Source organism: Tupaia chinensis, unplaced genomic scaffold (genome assembly GCF_000334495.1).
Source record: "Tupaia chinensis unplaced genomic scaffold, TupChi_1.0 Scaffold000450_1, whole genome shotgun sequence".
NCBI classification, from domain to species: Eukaryota; Metazoa; Chordata; class Mammalia; order Scandentia; family Tupaiidae; genus Tupaia; species Tupaia belangeri.
This window is the reverse complement of record NW_006159956.1, coordinates 282,204-306,660: the sequence shown is the minus strand read 5'-3', so window position 1 is coordinate 306,660 and position 24,457 is coordinate 282,204. Positions and strand designations below refer to the sequence as shown.

The 24,457-nt window shown below is 59.2% G+C and overlaps 2 protein-coding genes across 4 annotated transcripts in view; one reads left to right on the top strand and one right to left on the bottom strand.

Annotated features, from left to right (window-relative positions):
* TMEM184B (transmembrane protein 184B) overlaps nucleotides 1-8,434 on the top strand; it is a 27,842-nt gene extending 19,408 nt beyond the window's left edge. The window contains exons 5-9 of one of the 2 annotated variants that reach the window (XM_006155351.3): nucleotides 1,713-1,804; nucleotides 2,534-2,703; nucleotides 3,145-3,339; nucleotides 5,158-5,178; nucleotides 6,034-8,434. In XM_006155351.3, coding sequence (XP_006155413.1) covers nucleotides 1,713-1,804; nucleotides 2,534-2,703; nucleotides 3,145-3,339; nucleotides 5,158-5,178; nucleotides 6,034-6,275 — 720 coding nt within the window. In that variant the 3' untranslated portion in view covers nucleotides 6,276-8,434. The remainder of the gene's footprint in view (nucleotides 1-1,712; nucleotides 1,805-2,533; nucleotides 2,704-3,144; nucleotides 3,340-5,157; nucleotides 5,179-6,033) is intronic. The other variant, XM_006155352.3, reaches the window with a different exon arrangement.
* A 1,681-nt stretch (nucleotides 8,435-10,115) lies between these two features.
* Nucleotides 10,116-21,601, bottom strand: MAFF (MAF bZIP transcription factor F). Of its 2 annotated transcripts, XM_006155376.3 has the most exons (3): nucleotides 21,351-21,601; nucleotides 12,302-12,368; nucleotides 10,116-11,817 (listed from the first exon to the last, which is right to left on the bottom strand). In XM_006155376.3, the coding sequence occupies exons 2-3, from the start codon at nucleotides 12,335-12,337 to the stop codon at nucleotides 11,431-11,433; spliced, it is 423 nt and encodes a 140-aa protein (XP_006155438.1). In that variant the 5' UTR covers nucleotides 12,338-12,368; nucleotides 21,351-21,601; the 3' UTR covers nucleotides 10,116-11,430. The 2 variants fall into 2 exon arrangements, with proteins under 2 accessions (XP_006155438.1, XP_027630323.1); XM_027774522.1 differs by lacking the exon at nucleotides 21,351-21,601 and having other exon boundaries at nucleotides 10,116-11,834.
* Nucleotides 21,602-24,457: the final 2,856 nt, after the last annotated feature.

The window sequence follows — 24,457 nt, the reverse complement described above, 5'->3', positions numbered from 1 at the left end:
CTGTCCTGGCTCTGGGTGGGGCACGCCAGCCCTTGTTTACAGTCGGTTCAGCTGCCCAGGTTCTGGGCCCAGTGTGACTCACCGCCCTGTGTGATGATGGTCGTACTGTCTACGAAGGTTTGATCTCATGATCGCTAGGCTGTGTCACCTCATTTTATAAGTTACTCCCCAGCCCCGTGGGCTGGGATGCCTGCTGCTGATCCAGGAGTGGCGGAGGCCGTAAGAGGAAGAGAAAGCAGGCCTCTTCGCCCCTTGCCCGTGGTGAGAGAAAACCCCTGCAGCTTCATTGCAGAGACAGAGACAGCCACAGACGTCCTGGCCAGTACCCAGGACCTGTGTTTAAAGCTGAGATTCTCAGGTCAGCTACCCCACTCCCCAGTCAGGAAGGTCTGGAATGGAGCTCCCAGGTGACCCTGTAGAGCAGTCAGCGGGGAGCCACTGACTGACCCTGGGCGTGGGTGGGGGATGGCCCCGATGCCCCCATTTCCTCTTCTGTGACATGAGGACAGTGGGAGTGCCCACGTCCTAGGGCCGCTGTGAACACCAAGTGGGCCGACGCAGGGGAGCTGTGGCCTGTGGCCGGGCTCCTGGCTCAGACGTCGTGCAACCTCACTCTGCCCTTTTCCCCAAAGGGTGCTGGTCCCACTTCCTCTCGGCGGGTGACACACAGGGAAGTTCTGTGGGGTTTTCTGAAGGCCAGGCCCACCTCTGCCACTGCACCCCACCGCCGCTTCTATCACATGCACCCCTCCTGTCCTGGTGGCAGCCCCACCGGGGTTTGGTTCCTCTGCTCCAGGCCCTCGCCCTGTTTGGAGGCGCTCCAGCATAATCGTGCCCACTGGGTTTTCAACTACTGCCCCCTCCCAGAAGGAGCCTTGCAACTCAGACTTACTAGTTTTGAAGAGAATGGTGATTCCAGTGAACTTACGGCACAGTAGGGTCCTGTGAGGGTACCAGGGCTTCCACTGGGAATTTGAAAGCCTGGCTGAGACATTCGTCCAGCAGCCGAGTGAGCTGGAGATGCCTCCGCCAGCTGCAGAGGTGGGAGGCCACCAGAAGACACTGTGCGGTCGGGTGCCATGGGCCCCACGGCAGGACCCTGTGCTGTGGAGGCTGGTCCCTGAGGGCTGAGTGACCACCCAAGCCCCTGCAGCCAGTCGTCGGCCAGGCTGGGATTCAGACCCTGATTTGGGGGCCCCTGCCCCCACCTGCTGTTCCGTCCCTACAGAGCTCTGGTTTGACATAAGCCCTGGACGGGACCTGGAGTGGGACAAGGGGCCAGCCCTGCCCGCCTCCCCTGCTGCCCCTTGCCGGCCCCCAGCCCTCACGCTTGTCCACTTTCCTCCTCGGGGTCCTTGTGTGAGCTCTCCTGCCTGCAGGGGACCCTGCCCACTTGCCTTTCTGGTCCGTTCCTAACGGCCTCTTCCCGAGCATCCTTTTCTGATGGTGCCCTGTCCACCCTCCTCGGCATAGTACGTCTTCTCACATGGCCACGTTGTGCTGCCCTGGGATCCCATGTGTGCTGGCCCTCCCCACACCCCACCTCCATCCCAGGCCTGCTGCTGGGAGAGGTGCTCTCATGGGTCCACGTATTGTGCTGCCCTGTGTGCTGCCCTCCCCACACCCCACCTCCAGCGCAGGCCAGCTGCTGGGAGAGGTGCTCTCATGGGTCCACGCTCCTCCTTGACCTCGCCCTCTCCTCTTCGGAGCAGGCCACCCTGCAGTTCTGCGTGGTGAAGCCACTCATGGCCGTCAGCACCGTGGTCCTCCAGGCCTTCGGCAAGTACCGGGACGGAGACTTCGAGTAAGTAGCAGCCTCCCTCGGGATGGGTGGGCGGGCATTGGCACAGGGTGCCGGCCTGCCCGAGTCCCTGGTGCAGGGAGGAGAGCATCGTGCTGACCCTTAGCCGTGAACTGCCTGGTGCCACAGTGCCCATGTCACCTTGGCCCGCTGCAGCCAGGACCAAGCCCTGGCAGCAGTCAGGATTACGAACAGGCCGCTGGAGCCTGGGGTGGGCTGTGCAGGGGCAGTGGCCTCCCAGGGAGCCCGAGGGTCAGAGCCCTGAGGGGCTGGCCAGGAGCCCGAGGGGTAAAGCTCTGGCTGTGTGACTTGTCCACACACATATCACAGGGCCAGCGAAGGTGGCCATGTCTCACACAGCTATGACCCACAGGGCAGCCTGGCCTGGGCGGCGAGCACGGTGGTGCCAGAGGGTGTGACTCGGCTAGGCACAAAGGCGGAAGCCACGTTTGCTGTCCGCTGGTGTCAGACCGTCAGGCTGTGACCTCCAGCACAGCCCTGGCTTTAGGAGTGTGGGGGCCAGAGCTGGGACACGTGTGAGGGAGCAGAGGTGGCAGGGCTGGCCTGTACCCTAGCCTCACTCCACTGTGGTCCCCTGGCCCCTCTGCTCAGTGTCTCCTTGAGCTTTCCTTGAGGAAATGCCAAGCCGCTAGGGCTCACGGACAGGCAGGGTAGGGGAAGGGGGGCCTCGTCCCCTGCGAGTGGCCTAGCCGGAGTACGCCCTGTCCACAGCGTCACCAGCGGCTACCTGTACGTGACCATCATCTACAACATCTCGGTCAGCCTGGCCCTCTACGCCCTCTTCCTCTTCTACTTCACCACCCGCGAGCTGCTCAGCCCCTACAGCCCCGTCCTCAAGTTCTTCATGGTCAAGTCCGTCATCTTCCTCTCCTTCTGGCAAGGTGGGGCCCCCTCAGCTGCCACCGAGCTGCCATGTGGGTGACCCATGCCGCCCTGTCCTCTAGGCCTTTGGGGGACCCTGGCCCGGAGCTCACAGAGCCCTCAGGCCACAAAGCACTTGCTGGGGGTGAAGCCTGGGCCCTCGAGGGCTTTTATAGGCACTGGGGGGGCAACACTTCATTGGTGGGGGACCCAGGTAGGGTACCCCGCCCAAACAGTGCTGTCTCAGTTTTGGTGGTCAGCAGGGAGTTGGGAGAGAGGGGTTTTCAGAGGCCTGGGCTTTCTGGTGCCATTCCTGCCCTGCAGAGCAGCTCTGGCCCCCACTTCCATCCTCCCTGGGGTGTGTGGACGTCTGGATGGGGGCTGCATGGAGGCTGCATGGAGGAAGGGGGTCCAGAAAGGGGGCTTTGTCTGGGGCCGTAAACCTGCGCCTCCCCACCCAGGCATGCTGCTAGCCATCCTGGAGAAGTGCGGGGCCATCCCCAAGATCCACTCGGCCCGCGTGTCGGTGGGCGAGGGCACCGTGGCTGCAGGCTACCAGGACTTCATCATCTGCGTGGAGATGTTCTTTGCAGCCCTGGCCCTGCGGCATGCCTTCACCTACAAGGTCTACGCTGACAAGAGGCTGGACGCGCAAGGTAGGGGCCGGTCTCCTGGGGACAGCCTCCGGGAGGCCGGGTGCTCCGGAGCATCCCGCCCCTCATCCCAGGCCCATCGTCCTGCAGGTGTTGGGTCACACCGCAGGATCCCGTCTACATGTGGGAGAGGGACCATGCGGTCGAGGAAGAAGGGGTGGCAGGGCTGGAAGGGCCCCACCAGCGCTGCCCGGAGCCCGCCCGTCATCTCCTGTGGCAGGGCCAGGTGTAGAGCCCCGGCCGCGGGGAGTCAATAGGCTGTTGAGGGCCCCTGTCACCCAGCGCTGTGCGTGATCTGTGTCGTCCTGCAATTCCCTCGTCTGTGCTGCTCTTTAAACCAAAGCAACAGAGAAGCCCGGACTGCTTCTGAGAGCCAGACTCGGATGGCTATCGCTTCCGACAGCTTTCTTCTCACACCTGCTGGTGTTCCTGGCTGTTAGACAGTGGCCGGTGCCCTGTGGGCGTGCGGATGCCCCGGAGAACCTTTAAACCTGCGAGCTCCGGCCCCACCCTCAGCTGCGGCTCAATTTGATCCGGCCTGTGTAGGGTGTGTTCTCAGCTCCCTGGTGACTCCAGCCTGCTGCTGTGGGCCAGGAGGGCTGCCTCTGGCTACTGCATGCAGAGAAGGTGGTTCTAGGACAAGGGAGAGGCGGTGGGGAACCCTGCAACTGACTTAAGCAGGGCAGGGCAGAGGGCCTGCAAAGGCGGCAGAGGCCGCCCAGGGAGCCCAGCGTCAGAGTCCTGAGGGGCCGGCCTGGAGCCTAGGTATAAAGGTGTGAGGTCCAACACGGCCACCCAGGAGTCCAGCTGCTGCCTCAGGCCCTGTCACCACAGCCCACCATGGGCACCCACCCCAAGAACAGGTGGTGTAGGGTGTAGAAGTTCTGCCAGTAGCCGGCTCCTCGACCTGCTCTCCTGTTCTCCTCCCTCCACCCTGCCCTGGCTGGGAAGTCGCCTGAGCTGGACCCTCTTCTCCCCACACACCTGCCAGCTGGAGCTCTGGGCCACCTTTCCAGTCTTTGCCCGCACACCCGCTCTGCCCCGACCTCTCAGCCAGGGTTCTGCAGCTGGTGCCCTGCCCGCTTCCTGCCAGGCCCATGTTGGAAGGATCTAGTAGACACCTGTCCTACCTCCCCAGTGTTGAGGGTGATGACCTTTGGCCCTAGTCTGGCAGAGCCTGTGCCCATGAGGATGTCACTCTGGAGCCCGGCCACCCCCAGGAGCAAGTGCACGGGGATAGAAAGCCGTCTCTGACCGTGGGCGCGCTCTGCTGTCTGGCCTGGGCTGTCTGTACACACCTCCCGGTGAGAAATGGTGTGGCCAGCCACACAGCCCCACCAGGGGATGCTGCTCCTCACCCTCACCCTCCTCTCCACGGGGCCCAGGCCCTTTCACACCCCTGACGGCAGCGCCCAGCCCCTCAGCCGTCAGGCTAGGCATGATGCGGAGTTGGCTGTGCCGCGTGATCGCATAAGTACTGCCCACTCTGAGCCCCTTCTCATCCGTGAAGTGCCGTGTGGCTTGTTGGGCATGGTGCAGTTACCGTCCCATCCAGGCCTGGAGGCAGAGGGGCTGGGGTCCTGCCTGAGGTGTGGGTGTGGAACTCCCACCGCAATTTGGCACATCCCTAGGCAGACATTCCCCGGGCCCCAGGGAGCAGCTGCCCTGGTGCCCTGCGGGGCCTGGGGGGAGGGGGAAGTGGATGGCATGCTGGCCGGCGGGCTTGGTGGTGGCGCGCGCGGCTCACTCTGCTGTCTCTTGTCTTCTCTATTTCTCCGGCTTCACCCCCTCCCCTTTCGCCCCCGGTTTGGCCGCGGGCAGTGCCGACATATGGCCCTTACGGTAGGTGCCACTCTGGGTCTGCACGTCTGTCTTGCACGTCAGTTCTGGTCACTGTCACTGGCATGCCTCTCTCTGTAGCGCCTCCTCTGTGTTCCCATCTCCCCCGTCTCCCCTGTAGGAGAGCCCAGAGCACCTGCCTGCCCAGGGCCACCTCCCTGTTGGCCTCTACCTTGGTGTTGGCACTCTTCCATCCTGATTTCTCAATGTTCAGGTGTGGGGCACTGAGGTGCTATCTCTGAGATCTCAGAGGCACCAGCCATGTTTCTGGGGCCCAGTCTGCAAAGGGTTTCTGAGCCAGAAACCCTGGGTTCGAGTCAGGTGCCCCCTGTAGCTTGCTGTGTGGCCTGGGCCATTTCTCCCCTCTGAGCTGTGGAGGCGATTGGTTAGAGAGAACTGGGAGAAAGCCCATCAGGGCAGGGAGCACCCGCCTCTGAGAAGGGACCCGTGGACGCTTCTGTGCCTGCTCTGGGTCTGGCCAGCCTGGTCCTGATGGTGCAGGTCCCTGGCCCACTTGCCAGGTAGAGGGGAGCCCTCCCAGGTATGAGGGCGGGGCAGGGGCACCCCCAGCTCGCAGGCCCCTTTCCCCAACATGCATGAGGTCTGTGGGTGCTGAACCTAACATGGCCCCTCTGGGGCCTTCGGGCTCCTTGCCTATAGGTGGCACCTGGGTCCCTTCCACCTGTTGACCTCTGCTCCCTTTGACATGAACCACCCAGGTCTCTGTGGCCCAAGCCATTTCTTCACCTGCCTCTTCTCACACCCCGTGGGGTGGGGCTCTGTCCTAGGATTAGGGGCAGGCGCTGAGCTGCAGCCCCCGCCACCCCACTACTCACCCGCCCTTGCTCCTGCCTGCAGGCCGCTGTGCTCCCATGAAGAGCATCTCCAGCAGCCTGAAGGAGACCATGAACCCACACGACATCGTGCAGGACGCCATCCACAACTTCTCACCCGCCTACCAGCAGTACACGCAGCAGTCCACCCTGGAGCCCGGGCCCACCTGGCGCGGTGGCGGCCACAGCCTCTCGCGCTCCCACAGCCTCAGCGGAGCCCGTGACAATGAGAAGACGCTCCTGCTCAGCTCTGACGACGAGTTCTAGGCGCAGCTGCAGGGGAAGGATGGGCGCCTTGGTTGAGGCCAGGCTGAGCCCCTGCTCCGGCCTCCAGCCAGGCCTGGGGCAGCTGCCACAGCTTCGGGGTCACCCTTTATTTATTGGACCAGAAACACTCACATATCGCTTCCAGAGGAACAGCCAGGTGGGGACAGCCAGGCTCACCCAGGAGCCTTCAGGAATATTGTACACGGCCAACCCCACACTGCCTGGGCCAGGGCAGAGGGCACAGGGATCGCCTCCCATGTCCTGCTGCTCGTCCTGTGGGAGCAAACCGGGACCAGCCAGCCAGGCCCAGGCATTTGCGTGCGGACCAGCGGCGGCAGCCTCATAGGCCTCCCTCCCCACGAGACTCCCCTGAGGTCGGCAAGCCCCAACCTCCCCAACACCGTGCAATATCCAACCTGGGCTCCTCCCTGCCGGCTCCCCTGCCTTGTCCACCATCGCCCAGTGCTTGAGTCGCCTCTCCCTGGGCAGGAGGAGGGTGTGTGGACAGTCTGGACCCCCCTCCTGACCCAGGCCCACCTGGCATGCTGCAAGGGTCAGAGCCAGACGAAAGAGCCCGGTCCCCACCTCGGAGGCTGTGCGGGTGCCCCGGGGCCTTTTCCTGTTGAGCAGGGTCTCCCTTGCCATGGCCACCCCTCTGCCTGCCTCATGCCCCTTCCTCCTGGCCTGCCATGGACACCAGTGGCCCACATTGCCTCTCACTTGGGTCCTTCCTCTTCCAGAGTGTCGAGCAGAGGGCTTGCGTCTATAGCGGCTCCAGCGGGTGGGGGGGTCCCCCTCTGCGGGCTGAGCAGCCGTGACCTCTGCCGGAGCCTGGCCTCTCTCTAGGGCGTCTCCCTCTGCTTCAGAGGAGCAGTCTGTCTCTGCAACTGAGACCAGCTTCCCGAAGAGACAGTCCAGTGGGTGGACGGGAGGGCTGGCCATGCAGGGGAAACCAGGAGAGGGGAGGAGTGGCCCCAGACCCCTCACCAGGCCCCCTATCCACATAGGGCCTGGGGTTCTGCCTCATCTGGCCCCCAGCCCATCTCTTCTGTGCCTTAGTCACACGTGAACGCTCCCTCCCCGGTTCCAGGCTGTCCCAGACACTCCCTCGGGGCTCTTCGTTAAGCTGCTGGCATTCAGAGGACCTGGAGTGCTGGGCCAAGCGCCTGGGACAGACCTCAGGTGTGGCCAGGACCTCCAGTCCCCACCCCTTGCCACCCTCCACACCCATATCCTGGAGCTCCCCGGGCCCGAGCTCCCAGGCAGACCCAGAGCCCCTTGGCATGCCAGGCACTCGCCGGCCACTGTCAGGAAGAGCCGTGTGACACAATGCATGTTCAGTGGGCAAAGTGCTCTGGCCTTCGAAACCTAGGTGGTTCTTGGGTTTGGGCTAGCAGTAACCTCGAGAAGTGGGCAGGGTGGTGAAGGGCCCCTGCCTAGTGGCCCCTGTGGAACCTTTTCTTTGGGTGCCTCCTGGGATGAACAGGCTCCCTCCATGGGGCCTACGATGGGGCTCACGGTGGGACATTCTGTCCCAACAATCTTCCTGGCCTCCTTCCCTTGGGCTCCAGAGGCCAACGCTCAGACCCCTGTCCCAGGGTGTGCCTGGCCGGTTGGTCCCAAGCTGCCCAGGACGGCGGCTGGCAGTGCAGGCTGGCCGAGGAGCCGCTCGAAGCACCGCCACCATCACTTTCATGGATCTGTTTCTCTGACTCGTTCCCTTTCTCCCTCCAGGCCAAAGCGTGTCGCTGGTCCCTGCCTCCTTGGTTTTTCCCCACCCTGGCACGTGCCTGCTAGCATGGTGGGTGGGGCGGGAGGAGCTCAGTGGCGGGGAACTTGGGGTCCCTGAGGACGTGGGGACAGGAACGTGTCGATCGCGCCATCTCCTTCCTAGGTTGCATAACCTACCTTCTCTTTTTAAAAACTTTTTTTTTTCCCAAATAGAGTAGCTCTTTGTACATAAAAAAAATACTTGAAAAATGAACTGTATGATGTATGAGAAGACAGAGTCCCCTAGTTTTGTATCTCGTATGACTGCCATGAGTCCCACCAGAAAGCCGCTCTATTTTGGTCCCTGTGACATTTTAAATGCGTGACAGACGTGAGCAAATAAAGTGAGGAAGAAATATATATATGAGATAATAGAGATTGTATTGAAACTCTTCTGCCTGTGGGTGAGGTTTTTTCCCTTCCCCTCCCCTGCCCCCTTGTGCTCGTGTTTGGGGGTGGCTGTGTGGTTGGGGTGGGGGTGTCAGGAAACCCTCTCCCTTCTGTGTACGTGTAGGTGATGGGGGGTCACGATGCCAATGCCAGCTTAGAACCAGGGTCCAGGCCCCCGCTGGACAGTGTCTCGCCCTCCCACAGCCAGCTGGTCCCAGTGGCTCTCCCTCCCTACCAAGGGCTGGGACGTGGGGTCGGTGCCTTCTCCATCACTTTGCCGACCAGGTAGATGGGTCTCCACACCGGCAGCCTCACTCAGGTCACGTCTCCTGGGACTCTGAAGAGATTTCCAAGATCCCTTCCCAGGCCATCTTCCTGCTCACTGAGCCTGTTCTCCATGCTGGAGACCCTAGGGCCCAGGAGGCTGCAGGCAGGGGCTGCTGGGCTGGTGCCCGTCCTGGCAGGGCATTCCCTGGTCCCACCCGCAGCATGCCTTCTTGGGGCCTGGCTGCTGCTGACAGGAGCGCTCAGGAATGCAGCGTGGGCGGGGGAAATTCCCAGCCAGCCTCCAACCTCAAGGGGAATAGCCTCTGCCCTTCCTGCAGGTCTGAGCTCAGCGTTCCAGGGTCATCCAGCCAAGACGGGAGAGAGCCCAGCCGGCCCATGCGGCTTGCCCTCCCCAGACTAATCCTGCATGTGTGAGCAGAGCCTGCCCAGCTGCCGCCATCCCAGACACAGGTGCCTCCTCACCCCATTGTGTGCTGTGGCCCCTCAGTGCTCTGCAGGCCTGTGCCCTTACAGCACCCCCATTTTGTAGATGGGTAAACGGAGGCTGCAAGAAACAAAATAAGTACCAAAGATCCCTTAGCTAGAAGACACACTTGGATTCGAACCCTGACTGTAGACCCCAGTACACACCATTCCTTCTCGGTGCCCCAGAAGGGTTGAAGCAAGTGGCTTTGGAACCGAAGATGAGATCAGGGTTACGTTTTAGGCTTGCAGCCTTTCCTGCACCCCAGGCCATGGGGAAGTATTGTCTACTTGCTGTGGAAGATCAGACCTCATGGGCCAGAGGTGGTGGGGAAGGTGGCTGGATTCCACGTGGCCAGTGGTGCAGTCTGAGTCTTGGACCAGCAGCTCGAAAAACACAGCAGGCCAGTGTACGTGCATGCCCAAAATCCCAAGAGGAACATGGAGAAGGGATTGCACTTGGCCAGCCCCTGGGAGGTGCTTTCCTTCTCTCTGTCTCTCTCTAGCAAGTGGACATGCCTTATTGCAAAAAAAAAAATCCACAAGAATCAGACCTCAGCATAAAGGTGCTGGAAGAGAACTCTGAAATCCAGGAGCCTCCTGAGTGGGGCTGTATTTGCTGAAGGGTGCCCAGGCAGTTTAACCCCAAACGTCTTTGTCCTCACAACTTGGTCTTATCCTGGGAGGCTCCTGGGCGCAAGGCAGCCAGGTAGAGGGCCAGAAGTTTCCGTACCACCCTTCCCCGTTCCCACCACCACCCCACCCCATGCCTGGGCAAGAACTAAAGGTGGGGACTGACCTCCCACCCACTAGAGTCTTAATGGGTTGGGAGTTGACCCCCGTCGTGGGCCTCCATCATTCAGAACCCCCCGCCCTCCACAAGATCATTCGGAACCCTCCTCCCCCACAAGACAGCCAAGGTCCATACAGTTTTCTGTGGAAAAAGAACTCCACTTTATTCAGAAAGTACAAAATACAGAAGGCGGATAACTCGCTCGCTGTAAATCAGAAAATAAATAAATTCTAGAGGCCAGGCAATTCTAAAAAAACATTCTGTTGCCATCCGGCTTTCCCTAACGATAAGATAAAATGTGATTTGCAGATATAAAATATAAAGTCCAGCTCAGGGCCACATGCCGCTTTCCCAGGGAGCAGGGCTAGGGCTCTGGCTGGGGAGAATAACTTAGATTCGTGCAATAAATAAACAGGGGGGGGCAGCTGTATGCAGTGTTGGGGAGGGGCTGGGCTTCCCAGAATGGCAACCGGTGGCAGTGGCAAGCCCCCACGGTGTAGTGGGTGCGGGACCCTTCTAAGGACCCCCTCCAGATCTTACTGGACTGTAAGATCTGTCTCCTTGTCTCCGTGCCTGCCACAGGGGTGACTCCACGGTCCCCTGTCTCCCCTGGCTGCCTCCTTCCCTCTCTTCATCTGTGTCACCTTCTCACACCCTCTGCGTCCCTTCCCTTCCTTCCCTTCCCTTCCCTTCCCATCCCTTCCCTTCCCCTCCCTTCCCTTGAAGAAAGCGTCTCCCAGGCCAGGGAACCTCTCCCATTGTCTTGTTCAGCCTCCACTCACTGGCCCGTGAAAACCAAGGCTGGAATCCGAACTCCAGGGTGAAGACCCAGCTTTTGGTCCCAGCTCAGTAAATAAATGCAGCCTCGGCAATGGCTTGTCTGCTGGAGGCCTGGTTCCCCGTTTGTGAACTGGGTTCCCCATGTGTGAACCGGACTGCTCTGTCTCTCCTGCTCTGATTCTCCTAGCTTTAGAAAGCCAGGTACCCCCAGGTCTAAAGCAGAGGCGGGGGGCTACACTGCAGTGCGGCTTCCCAGTGGATAGCTCCACAAGTCACCACTGGGCCAAACCCAGCTCCGAATCCTGGAAGGTGGAGAGCATCCGGCACAGTCCCACCAAGTGACGAGTGCCTTCTTCAACACCCACAGCTCCGAGCTGGCACCGGGTTCCATTCCTCACATCTAAGAAGCCTGGACTTTCAGTCAAGGGAGACCCCAACCTGGACCCCGCCCACACACACCAACTTAACAAAGTTACCCCTCCCCAGGGCTATTCAATCCCGATTTCAGAGGCTACAAGAGGAAGACGGCTCCGGCACAGAATGTTCAGCACATTCTGTGTGAACGTGGGGGCTGGTGGCTGCAAAGAAATGGGATCCAGGGACAGAGACCGCGCTCAGGCACTTTGGGCAGGGGCTGGGTCAGCGGGGCGGGGCTTTGGGAATGGGGTGTGGTCATGGATGACGGGCGATGACGCTAGCTGGCGCCACAAGCGCCGCAGGCCCCCGGGCGGCCACCGAGCGCGCGAAGCCCTGCAGCGCCTCGCACTTGCCGCGCAGCGCGTCGAGCTCCAGGCGCATGGCGGCGTTCTCACGTGCCAGCTTGTCCACCTCTCGCTCCAGCTCCGACTTCTGCTTCTGCAGCTCTTCTTTCTGGCACACGCGCTTCACACGACAGCTAGCTGCGTAGCCGCGGTTCTTGAGCGTGCGACGCCGCTGCTTGAGCCGAGTCACCTCCTCCGCCGAGAGCCCCCGCAGGTGCCGGTTCAGCTCCCGCACCGACAGCCCCATCAGCGCTTCGTCCGACAGGTGCGGAGTATTCTCGCTCAGCTCACGCTTGATCTGTGGGCACGGGGAAACTGAGGCGGTGGTCGCAACTCCTGCCAGTGGGCTCTCCCTCCACCCCCGGTGGTCTCCATTCACCGCCCTCGCAACCGGGGTAGTGGCTGGCTGCACTTGATCCAAGACGACAAAGGTGAGCAGGGATACCGAAAGAGGAAACCAGACCAAACCAGGATGGGAACACAAATGGAGGCCAGAATTCTAACCTAGTACTAAACCCTGGACTCAGCCAGAAAAACCCAGCCCGGAAAGCACCTTTGAACGCCCCAATGGGCATTGACCTGATGAGGAAGCAGGCCCAGAGAGGGAAGTGACCCCCCAGGGACACACAGACCTCCCGCTTCCTGTGGCACGATGAATGCCTGGTGCCTGGTGAACCACCCTTGGGGATTCCAGGAAGAGAAGGAGAAGTGGGATAGGGAGGTTCTGCATGGGCAGATAGAGCAAGAAGGGGGCCCTGGGGACTCAGAGGCTGTCTTCTCACCTTCAGGGCTTTGCTGGATAGGGGATCCACAGCCATGTTTGCAGAAAATGCCCTCTGGGCTGGAGACCTAGGGGAGAAAGGAGGTCAAAGTCACTTGTTTAGTTATTCTTTCCCTCCACTTAGAATAATATCCAAACTCACAATCTTTGCATCGAGGCACCTGCTGTTTCCTAACTCATCTCATTGCCTACTACCTTCCTCTTCCACATTGGTCCAGCCACAGTGGCCTCCTTGAATGGCTTATTGCAACCTCTGAACCTTTGCTTTTGCACCTAGCTAAAATATCCCCTTCTGCCACATCACTTAGCCCCATTTATTAACCCTCATAACCCTCTTCTGCAACTTTTTTTTCTCCCTAATTTGCCAGAGGGCATGTGATCTCACAGGGTGGTAGAAGAGTAAGAACCCCTCGGTGGAGACCAGTCACACCATAATTCCTTCTCTTCCATCTCTCCATCTGTTTGAGATGCTGGGCACTCACGCACACATGCCTGATGTGTTTGTCAAGTCCCTAGGTTCAGGACTCAACCCATGTGTATGGCCACGTGGGATCTGGCTCCCTTAACCACTAGGCCACAGGGTCAGACCATCTTCTGTAATTGTTTTTTTTTTTTTTTTTTGAGAGGTTTTTGCTATAGGGAGTGTGCACTCGCCAGAGAGACAGAGAGACAGAAAGTGAGAAATCATCCCCCTGGGGGAATGGCCACGCGTCAATCCCTGCTCCTCCATTCTCCATGCACACATGCCTGGTGTGAGTTTAAGCCACTGGGTCTGGGACTTGACCCACGGTTGACTACATGAGAGTCCAGCAACATAGCCATTACGTCATCTGCTGGTCCCCATCTTCTGTAATTCTTATGTTTGTGAGTCACTTATGGTCTCTCTCTCCCCCGACCACTCCCCTTCCCCGACCAAAATGTAAGCCCATGTGGGCAGAGGCCTTGCCTGTGTTACTCCTGCACCAATATCCCTAAAGCAGGACCTGGCATAAAGTAGGTGCTCAATAAATATGCATCTGATGAATGGATGCGCCTCCCACTGGCCTTTCTTTCACATGAGATCTAGACATATGCTTTAGATTAGACTTGTTCCAACTTTTCGTTATAGTATAACCTACCTACAGAAAAGTACACAAAACATGTGTCCCAATGACTTTCCACCAAATCCAACCAGCATCCTAGTGGGATACAACATACCTCTCCTCCACTGCCCAAGCCTCCTTCTCCTAGATCAATGTTTGGAGAGGGCCTTCCAGACCACCTGGGAGTGGCCCAGCCCTAGTTCAGTGTGACCCTAAGTGAGTGGGGCAGTCACAACCAGACAGATGAAGGTCACTGACTCTCAACGCCTCACCCAAGGGCCTAAAAGCCCCATGTTCATTCAACAACTATTTACCCAGTATTTACTGTTTGTCAGACATGCTTGGCACTGGGGAGGCAGAGGTGAATAAAAACTTAAGAGAGGGAACATTCTGGAGTTCAGTATTTGGTGCTCTGGCCTGCAAAAGGAGACCATCTTCCAAGGCTTCCTTTTTGTTTGTTTGTTTTTAATTACCAGAAGGCATGTACACTTGCCAGAGAGAGAGGAAACAGCTTCCAGTGGGGTGTGGTCATGCTGCAATCCTTTTTCCTCCCTCCATCTTTCCTGTCAAGGTCTTGGGCTCATGTGCACATGTGTCTGGCCTGTTTTTCAAGCCACCAGGGCTGGGATTCAAACCATATTTGGCTTATGGGCTCCAGCTTCCTTAATTGTTGGGCTACAGGGCCAGCCGTCCCTTGGGTCCCTGTCAAGCAGTGTCCCTCTCTGTCCCCAGGTGATCTGATCAGCTTCTCTCTATTCAGGGTGACCCTGAATCTCCTCATCTGATGACCCCTACGGGGAGGAGACGGTGGTAAGGAGCAAGGAGAACAAAGAAGGAAGATGCTTTGTGATCCAAGCTGGCAGGCCTTAGAAATCACTAGCAATCCCCAGCTGGATAGAGCGCAGGAGTGAAAGGCCGAGGCCAAGCCTTGGTTCCTGGAGCTGTGTGTGGGGCCGACGTCACAGGTCAGCTCAGCCTCTGACGCAGTCCAGCAGGACCTAGGTGTCTTCCAGAGACACTGGGAAAAGAAAGCGCCAGGACCAGGACGCCTTGTGGAGTGGAGCCGCTCATTAGCTGTAGGATCCAGGCAGGGCAGTGACACCAGGCAGTCGTGCGCTGAGTCAGGCTGCACCGTGCCAGCCTCCCTCGGGACCCTCCCAGGGCTCCCATCCCACTTGGGTAAAGACAGTCATCGCAATGGGCCGCAAGGTGCCACAGCATGTGCCGCCATCACCCACGTCGCAGACTTGGCGCCTGCTCAGCGGCCCTCGCTGGCTGCCCTAGCCCCAGCCACCTCCTTGCTGGTCCCCAAATATGCCACACTCCTTCTCTGAGCCTCTGCGCTGCTGCTCCCTCTGCCCGGTGTCTGTTCCCTGGACAGGCAGTGTGCTGCCTTCACCTCCTTCACCGCTCAGGCTCCCTCCGTGGAGACTTCCCATCCCTGATACACACCTTCCCGCCCCTTCCCTGCTGCAGGTGAGTCCATGGTGTCTCTCACTGTCCCTGAGGATGATCTCTCACGTGTTTGCGTGCTTGCTCTCCCTGGAATAGCAGCTCCCTGAGGACAGAGGGCCTGCCTCCTCCCCACTGCGTCTCAGCACTTGCACCATGTCTGCAGGTGGCAGACGCCGACTTCCTGACTCGCCGGGACGGTCCACGGCTTCCCAGGAACCTGCCCTGCAGCCTTCCCAGCCCATGCAGCCAGGGTCTGGCAGCCCAGAGGGAAGGAAGAAGTGGGACAGGAAAGGGAAGTTGGCACTTCAAGAGATCCCCAGACAGAGCAGCCACTGTGGCCTGTGGGCTGGGAGGGCCTAAGTGCCACCAGGCTTCCTGTAGTGTAGGTGGGAGGACCTGAGGCCTGGGTCCCAAGACAGGACTTGGGCAGCTCTAGACTTCCTGTGCGATCCTTGTTAGGGACTGGGGGCGAGGCCTGCTCCGTGGGGCAGACCCCGTCGCTACAGCCCTCCTGGCTGAACACGTGGGCTCACCTGCCTCTGGCCTACATTCCCCTCCTTAGTTCTCCAGCCCCTGTGGGGCCTGGGCCCCGACTGCCCGCCCAGCTCTCCTTGGGGGCCTCGAGGCCCTGCCCCTCCTACTCGGCACCTTTCACAGATGTTGCTGGGAGACAGTCATGTGCCACCCTCACCAACCTTACCCCTCAGGCTGTTTAAATGACCACCCCAACTCCCCCTCACATGCCCAGGGAGGTCCCAGCAGGCCTTCTCTGGCCTCAGCCCTCCTCCTCACAGCAGCCGCACGGTCTGTCCACTATGTGAGTTTGTGCCACCACCAGATTAAGCCTCCCATGGCTCCCTACTATCTTGAGGACAGAGTCCCACCTGCAAGACATCCGGGCTCAGTGAGCCCAGCCCCAGGTTCATTCCCACACTGCTGCCTCTGTTCCACACTCCAGCCTCTGGGATTTCTTTCACTTCCTCCCATCAGTGCCTTTTGGATTCTGGGCCACCCCTAATCTATGATACCTCTGTCACTTTCCTCCACCATTGCTTTTTCTGGCAGACTCTTACTCATCCTTGTGCCCTGGGTGTGGACATCTCCTCCTCCAGGAAGCCCTCCCTGACCCCTTGGACTTGCTAGGCACCTCCCCTCTAGCCCCTCTCCTGGTGTGTTATAATGCTCTCTTCACCAGGGAGCTCAGCAGGCAGGGGCCAGGCTCAGTCGGCTCGGGGGGCTGAAGGTTGCCCAGCGAGGGCCTGCGGAGAGCAGGGGCTGAAGGAGTGCTTGGAGCCTGACACCATCGCCCAGCTGGTCAGTGTCAGGACCCAGCTCCTAGCCCACGCCTGGCTGTATATGAAAGGGAAGAAAAACTGACGGGCCTCATCTCCAGTTCTTGCTCCTTCGCGTCTGCTCCGTGATTCTGTCTGGTGGAGATGGTACAATATCAGGAGAATGGCAAGAGGGCAGAAGGCCCCCAGGTGCGGTGTGAGAAACAGGGCGAAGGGCACTGGATTCGGAGTCTCGCTTAGGTTTGAGTCCACCCGTTTCCTCCAGGCTGTGTGACCTGTGAGCCACTTCACCTCTCTGAGTCTCCACTTGCCCTCCAGTAGGATCAGAACTCTACCTGCCTGGCAGGATGGTGGGGAACCAAGTGGTATAAACCGCAGAGGTCAGCGAGCACCCACCCGGGAGGCGCCCGGACTTGCCGAGTCTGTCCCGGAGGGCCAGGCCACAGCCAGCCCTGGGGGCTCGCTTTGATTCGGCCTCTCCTGGCTGACTGGAGTCACACAGGGGACTGCAGAAGAGGCTCTTAGAGACCATCTGACCCACCTTCTCTCTCTACCTGGGGCAGGTGAGACCCAAAGAGGAGCATCACCTGCCAGTCACACAGCGGGGAAAGGAGGAGCAATTCTGAACACCTGCAAAGGCCCGGGACTGACTCTTGATCCTTCACCATCATCTTCCTGTCCTCCCAACGACTCAGAGAGGTAATGCCCAGAGACGTTAATAGAGTAACCTAGGGCCACACAGCCGGCCTCGGGTAGAGCCCAGGACTAAGGCCACACTGAGCCACAGCTCTTCCCACTGTGTTTCGGCAGGTCGCACTCACTGGGCCCCGTTTCCTCACCCCTTTGGGATGCCCAGCTGTGATGCGCAGGGTTTGTGGCGAGCCCGCTAGGGGCGTGATACGCAAGTGACGGCTAAGCATCTAGGCTCCCTGGCAGGCTGTTCCACGAGCCAGTGCTGAATGCCCGGGCAGTCTGCGCCACACAGAGAGGCCTGATGGGAGAGGGGAAACTTTGTGTGCAGTTACCTGAACCTGCTGGGGCTCTGAGCTGGGTGCCAGGTGCGGAGCACTGGGTGCTGTGGCTGATATGGAACCTCGGAGGCCTGTCCTGGCCCATCAGACAAACCCTTGTCCCTCCCTGGGACCTGGTGAAGTGGGGATGATCGCTACAGTCTTAGTGTGTCACACTCCATGAGGCTTAGCTAGGGAGTGGCGAGTGCTGGCTCCCACCTCATCGCTCTCTTCTCTCAACACGAACATCACTGATCACCCCGGACGTGAGCACAGTCCTGAACCACTTTCCGCCAAGCTCAAGCACAGCCTCAGAGTCCTCAACACAGCCCTCTAGGCTAGGCCCCAGGCCCTGCCAGCCAGCCCCAGTCCCGACAATGACGGAGCGGCTGTGTCCGACTTCTCCACCCCAGGAAATAAGCTTTGAAGTTGCTCCTCTTCCCAGCCCTCCTGTCCTGGCTGCAGCCCGTTGCTCGTGTCGTGGAGGTCAGCTCAGGTACCACGTTTGCCCAGGGAAGTCCCAGCTCAGCGAAGTTAGGCTGTCACAGAGGCAAAGTCACAAGAAGGGGGAATTGCCCAGCAACCTCAGACTCAGCCTCTCACCCCAGCCCAGGGGCTGCTGGGTCCTCTGTTCCTGCCTGCCGGGCCCCTGCCAGCCAGGCCCTGCCAGCCACAGGTCCAGCCTCCTGTTCTGCAACCGAGGCAACCAAGCAGCCGTTTGGTGGCAGTGGTGAGCTGGAACCCCAGGCTCCTGACACCTAGCTCAGGGCCAGCCACCACCACCTCCAGCCCCTCCTGGCTTCTCCCCTTCTTCCTTGGGAAGAAAGCCATGGAGCGAACTCCAGGGTCTGCAGGTTCCTCACAGCCTCCAGAGGCCTGGAGTGCGAGCTTGCTCTCGGGGGACTGACAACTGCCTTGCCTGGTCGGCAGCCGCAGCCCTCCTTCAGCCCCTCCCTGCTCCCCCAGTCCACGCCAGAGATAGCCCATAGATGGCCTACCCCCTGGCACGGGCTCCTCCCTGGCTGTGGAGCCATTTTGCTTGCTCTGTGAGGACAGAGGGAAAAAATGTGTTTTCCTGGGTCTTGGCAGCTAGGACTAGTTGAGCCTCCTCCCTGCTGGAAGGGGAGCCAGGCTGGGTGACTGAGCACCGCAGGGAAGCACCAGCTTGGGGGTTCCACCCTGGCTCTGCCACTCACTCACACTCACGGCGTCACTTCAGGTACATCGCTCCCCTTCTCTGGCCTCAGTTTCCCAACATGCTAAACCTCTCCTGAGACTGAAGTACCTTGCTGCAGTGAAGAGCTCTAAGTTTAGAGTTTCAGATACTGGCCCAGGAGCCCCAAGACAGCCAGGAGAGTGAAGGCCCTGAAGGCAGAGACAGGAAATCAGGGAAGACTTCCTAGAGGCAGGGGCATGAGAACACACACTGCCAGATGATTTACCTTGACCATCCTCTGCCCCACCTGCACAGCCAGGGACCACTTCTTCTTTCAGCTGCAGCAAGACCACAATGACCTCTAGTCTGGCCTGCCTCCACCTCCAGCCCCTCCTTTCTCTCCCCGCCCCAAGCTATGGCAGGGGTCATTACAGACATGAACCCACAAACCTGACCCTGTTTAGCTCGTTCCCCCAGCCCACACAGTGGGGCCCCAGAGTCTCCACTGTGTTCTCTCTCCACGCTCAGCATCCCATGCTACTAACAAATGAGTGAAAGTCCTTCCACTCCCCCTGCTTGCTTCCCAAGGGACGCACGGGCAGTGAGTGTGTGTGTGTGTGTGTGTGTGTGTGTGTGCATGTGTGCATAAGAGAGAGAGGGGGCACAGGAGGAGGGAGGAAGTCATCTGAGCCCTCAAGGATCTGCTCACTTCTGGAAGAAACTTCTAGAATTCTCTAGCCCATGTCTTGGCTATCTCTTTCCTTGGGATTCCTGGGTCTTTTTCTCCATATGTCACAGTTCTTCAAGGACATAGACCCAGTACTCAATCGTTCAACTGGCAAACATCTAAAAAGCACCTACTATGTGCCAAGCTGTGAGCTGGGCCCTGACAGCCCAAAGATGAACCACAGCCCCCTCCCTTAAAGCCTTCAGAGATTATCACCACTCCGTCAGTCTTGGCTCACTAGTCACCTCCTCAGGGAAGCCTTCCCGATTGCCCTGGCCTAAGTCAGAGCCCTGTTATGTACTTTGAAACCAAAGTGACTCCCGACTTATACACCCACCCAGCTGTGGTTTAGCACTGAGTTTTGAGCCTCCTTCATCAATGTTGCCTCCCCTTGTCTGGTGAGCTCCCAGAGTGGCCTCATCTCATCCCCAGCACCTGACCCACGGCAGGGACCCGATGGCAATGCAGGGGCAAATCCATCAGAAATGAGGGGGCCCCGGCGGGGACCTAGGACCTCATGGAGCCAGCAACGATCTCATGGGAGGTTACATGTTTCCTGCTAACTTCTCATCGGTGACTGAGCCAATCAGCCACTTCCCCAGCCCTGTCCCTAGCCCCCTTTGGGATGTTTCCTGCCCAGCATTGAGGATGGGCCTGCCTGGTTCCTGTCACAATGCCCCTTAGACAAATTCCACGTGCTCCCGGATCCTCTGGCTGCCGGTGGCTGCTGGCTCTGCTTTCTCCCCATAGCTCCCCTGGAGAGTAGGCTGTGTGTAGGGCTGCCAGAGCTTCCCCCCAATGATCTGCCACCCTGCCACAGAGGACATTGCAGTCCCCAGGGTGTGGGGACCGAGCTCACCAGGGCTCAAAGCTCACTCTGGCTAACTGGATTGCTCCCCTCCCAAGATTCTGCAGCCCCAATGGATGGGAGGAGGGTGGAGGTGGGGTCTGACCAAGGAATCTCTAATCCCCAGCCCATCCTTCAAGCTACTGGGCTAAACAGATGCTTTCTACAGGGCAGACGAGGGGGAGGAAGTGGCCGGGGGCACAAGGTCAGGTCCCACCCCTCACACATTAACCCTCCAGGCAGCAAGACTCCCTACCCCCTGTGCCTGCTGACCCGGCTTGCTGCTGACCCGTGGCTCAGGGTGAGAACTCTGCATCTGCCAGTGGGCATGGGTCCCCAACTGGCTTCTGGGGCTGGCAGTCCACCCATCAGTCCCCCTGACCAGTTCCTCTGTGACTGAAACTACCAGGATGGCAGAAACCAGCTCCCCCATCCTTCCCCAGGCAGGTACAGTTCCAGACCTGGAATGGCAAGAGCGGCCCTAAAGACAGGAAGCCTGGAGCCTCCTCCCAGCCCCCTGCCTTTGCCATAGGTTTTCCAGCTGTCCCGCTTTCTGCCTGGAGCGAAAGGATGTTCTGAGGGTCCGTTCTTCCAAGGGAGCCTGGACAGTGGGGACCTGACTTATGCTCCAACTCACTTTGTTACCAGGTCCACCGGGGCGCGAGGCTCCTTCACCTCACCCCCGCTCAACAGGGTGGGGTCTTGGGTACCTTGCCCCACCCAGTGGCTGCCGGCCCGCGGGCTCCGGATGGGGGACAAACACAGGGGTCACATGGCAGCAGTCCTGGGAAACTCCGGGGAAAGCAAGGGACTGGGGGGCCCTGGCTGGTAGGAAGGGGACGAGAATTCCCGGACCTTGTGTAACCACGGACCCAGCCAGGGCCGCTTCCTTCGCTTGGGTCCATATTCGGCGTTCAGGACTGTGGATACCCCGGGGCACACCCTCTGAGAGTTACACATGGCTGGTATACAGCCCCTGGGGAGCGCACGCGCTCGGGCAGACGGACACACAGAAACACACACACCCCGAAGTACACCGCGCTCGCATGTACCCGGCAGGATACCCAGGACGCTCGCCAGGGAACACACACGCACGCCCGCCCGCCCTTGGACGTAAACAAACCGCGCACGCACGGCCCGCGGGCACCGGTCCAGGGACTGTTCTCACCGAGTCACGTACGTGCACACTCCGCCCCCACCCGCCTGGGCGGACGCGCCCGATGCCCGGCCCCTTCCTCCTGGCTCCCGCGCCTCCCGCCCGCACCCCGGGAAGGGGCCCCATCTCCACCCAGCCCGCCAAGCTGACTTCTGCCTAGCTTCGGAGCCTCTGCTCCCTCTCTCAGCCCCGCCAGCTGTCCCCGAAGTGGGTACGCAGGACCGAACCTGCCCCGGCGCCCGCCCCAGGCACCTTCCCGGGGCGCCGAAACCCTGCCGCCTAGAAGTCTTGTGCACTGTCTGGGTCTCGCACTCGCGACCCTTACCCGCCTCTCGGCCCGCTTGGCCTGGCTCCCTCGTACGGGCGGGTGCTGTCCCGGCCGGCGTCCTGGTCCGTCTCCCCTCTGATTCAAACCGCAAGTCACTCGGAGCCAGACCGCCGAGGAGCGCCGCGCCGAGTTTTGTTGTGCGACAGGCGGCTCAAGGGGCCGGGGCTGCGCGCAGTTGTAAGGCGAGCTTCCCGGAATTACTCACAGGATTCCTTTCATTCATAAAAACCCAGTCATGCGGTGACGTCACCGCCCGGGAGCGACCGCCCCCTATCCCGGAGCAACCGCCTGGCCTCCCAGCCCCGCCTTCGGACAGGCCCCGCCCCGGGCAGGCCCCGCCCCCACACAAGTCCCGCCCCGGGCCGCTGCAGTCTCTGCGGGCGGACAGTCTCAGCCTGTTCATGTACTCACAGGATGAGTTCACGTGACTCCCCGCGAGGCCGTGTGGGTGGAGGTGTCATTCGCCTCATTTTACAGTCGACGACCGCCTGGCCTCCCAGCCCCGCCTTCGGACAGGCCCCGCCCCGGGCAGGCCCCGCCCCCACACAAGTCCCGCCCCGGGCCGCTGCAGTCTCTGCGGGCGGACAGTCTCAGCCTGTTCATGTACTCACAGGATGAGTTCACGTGACTCCCCGCGAGGCCGTGTGGGTGGAGGTGTCATTCGCCTCATTTTACAGTCGACGGTCCCGAGACTCTTCTTTCGACCTACACCCTCTGCTAGATGATCTCATCCAGTCTCGTGGTTTTAAAAGCCATCTGTATGCCTATGCGCCCCGGATTTGTATTTCCAGAGCGAACGGCTCTCTGGGCTCTCTGAGTTCCAGACTCGTGGCCAGCTGCCCACTTCTGCCTCCACGTGGATGCCAGATGGGAACTGCAAACACCACACGGCCAAACTCCAATTGCGATCGTCAACCCTACCGCCCAGAGCCCCCCCAGTTTAGTTGAAGCCATTAGCCTAAGAGCCTTGCTCCATGCCTTTCTGGCTTTCCTTTAGGCTGGCTCCACCAGCAGCAGTCTCCTGTATCGGAGGCTTCTCACGACCTCCAGTCCTACCTTCTGGTCCAGGCACCTCAGCTTACCTACCGGGACACTGGCAGCAGCCTCCTGACAGTCCCCAAGCTTGGCCCCTAAAGGTTTTCTTCATACACCCGCCAGTATTATTCTCCAAAGAGAATAATGTGTTTTACACAGTCTGTCTGGGTTAATGCTCATGGTGGCCTCCCTTTGCTCTTCGAATCAACTTAATTTTTATTTTATTTTATTTATTTATTTTAGGTTTTTGCCATAGGGTGCATGTGCTTGCCAGAGAGAAACAGAAAGAGAAAGTGAGAAATCGTCCCCCCAGGGGGATAGCCACACCACAATCTTTTCTCCTCTATTGTCCTCTCAGGTTTGGGGGCACACATGAACACACACCCTGCATGAGTTTCAAGCCACCAGGTCTGGGACTTGAACCACCTGCTGGCGCAGCACTTTAAATATAAATTATACACCTCCTCTTGGTTTACAGGTCCCAGGTCATCTGGCACCTACCCAACTCTGCCTTCACCTCCTGCCACTCTCCCCCCACCTGCTTTCACTCACACCGGCCTTGTTTCTGTCACCTAAACACACAGGCTCATTCCCACCACAGCCCCCTGCCCTTGCTGTTTCCTGTTCTATCCACCTGCCTGGTTGTCTCTCATGTCCCAGGTCAGCTCAGATGTCACGGCCTGAGAGAGGCCATTCCTGACTACCCTAACAAAAGGAGTCTTCACCCCTGAAATTTGTTCTTTTGTTACATGAATACCATTTTTACTTTCAACAAGAAGTTTTTGCTATAGGGCATGTGTGCTCACTGGAGAGACAGAGGCAGAAAGAGAGAAATCACGCCTCTCCCCCCCCCCGGGGGGGAATGGCCATGAAGCAGTCCCTTCTTCTCCATTCTCCTCTTGGGATTCTAGACACACACTCACATGTGCCCAGTGTGAGTTTTAAGCTGCCGGGTCTGGGACTTGAACTGTAATCAACTATGTGGGATCCCAGCGATGTAACCATCATGCCATCCGCTGGTCCTGTTACATGAATATCTTAAGGTATTTCTCAGCTTATGTATTTGCTTACTCTTTATTGTTTGTCTTCCTGAGCTGGAATATAAACTTTATGAACGTGGGACCTGGTTTATCTTGTTCAACACTGCATGTCCAGTGCCTGGAATAGTCTTGGCACATAGTAGGTCCAAAATAAATGCATGCTGAAGAAATCAACCAGTGGAGACTCTGAGAGGTCAACTGACCTTCCAAAGCGACTCAGCTGAGAAGTACAAGAACTGGGGGAACCAGCAGTTAGTGTAATGGCTATGTTGCTGGACTCCCACGTAGTCGACCGTGGTTCGTGTCCTGGACCCGGTGGCTTAAAACTCATGCCGGGTGCGTGTGTGTGCGTGCCCAAGATCCCGGGAGGAGAATGGAGGAGAAGGGATTGCGGCGTGACCATCCCCCCTGGGGGGTGATTTCTCGCTTTCTGTCTCTCTGTCTCTCTCTGTCTGGCGAGCGCACGCGCCCTATAGTGAAAATCTCTCCAAAAAAAAAAAAAAGAAGTATAAGAACTGGCATTTGAATCTAAATCCGAGCAGTTCCTGGTCCAGATATTTAGGGGTGGGGGGTGGCATAAATGTCAGGAACATACGCGGTAGCGGGAGCTCCACCCAAAAGAGGTGGCTGTGGTGTGTGCTCATTCTCCCTCTCCTTTGCTCATCCAGGCCTCACTGTCTGCAGTGCCGTCACTCCAGTGGCCGTCTGGCCGCAAAGCTGCCACCGCAGCACTTGGAGCGCAGGGCCTTCTCCAGTGAGGGGCCGCCGCGTGGAGCCCCGCCCTGCCAAGCTTCTCCTCCCTTGATGTAGCCTAATTTGATTTACGAGCCCTTGTGAGGCTTTCCTGCCTCTGGACCTCGGTTCCCCTGGCACTGTGACAGCTCTCCCTTATTTCCGCAGGCCGTGGGTTTCATATATAGGTTGGGTCACTGGCTTCCCAAGTGACCAAGTGTTGAGGCAGCTTTGTCTTGTACTTAAAATCCCCCAAACCGGGACCAGCAGTTGGCATAATGGCTATGTCACTGGACT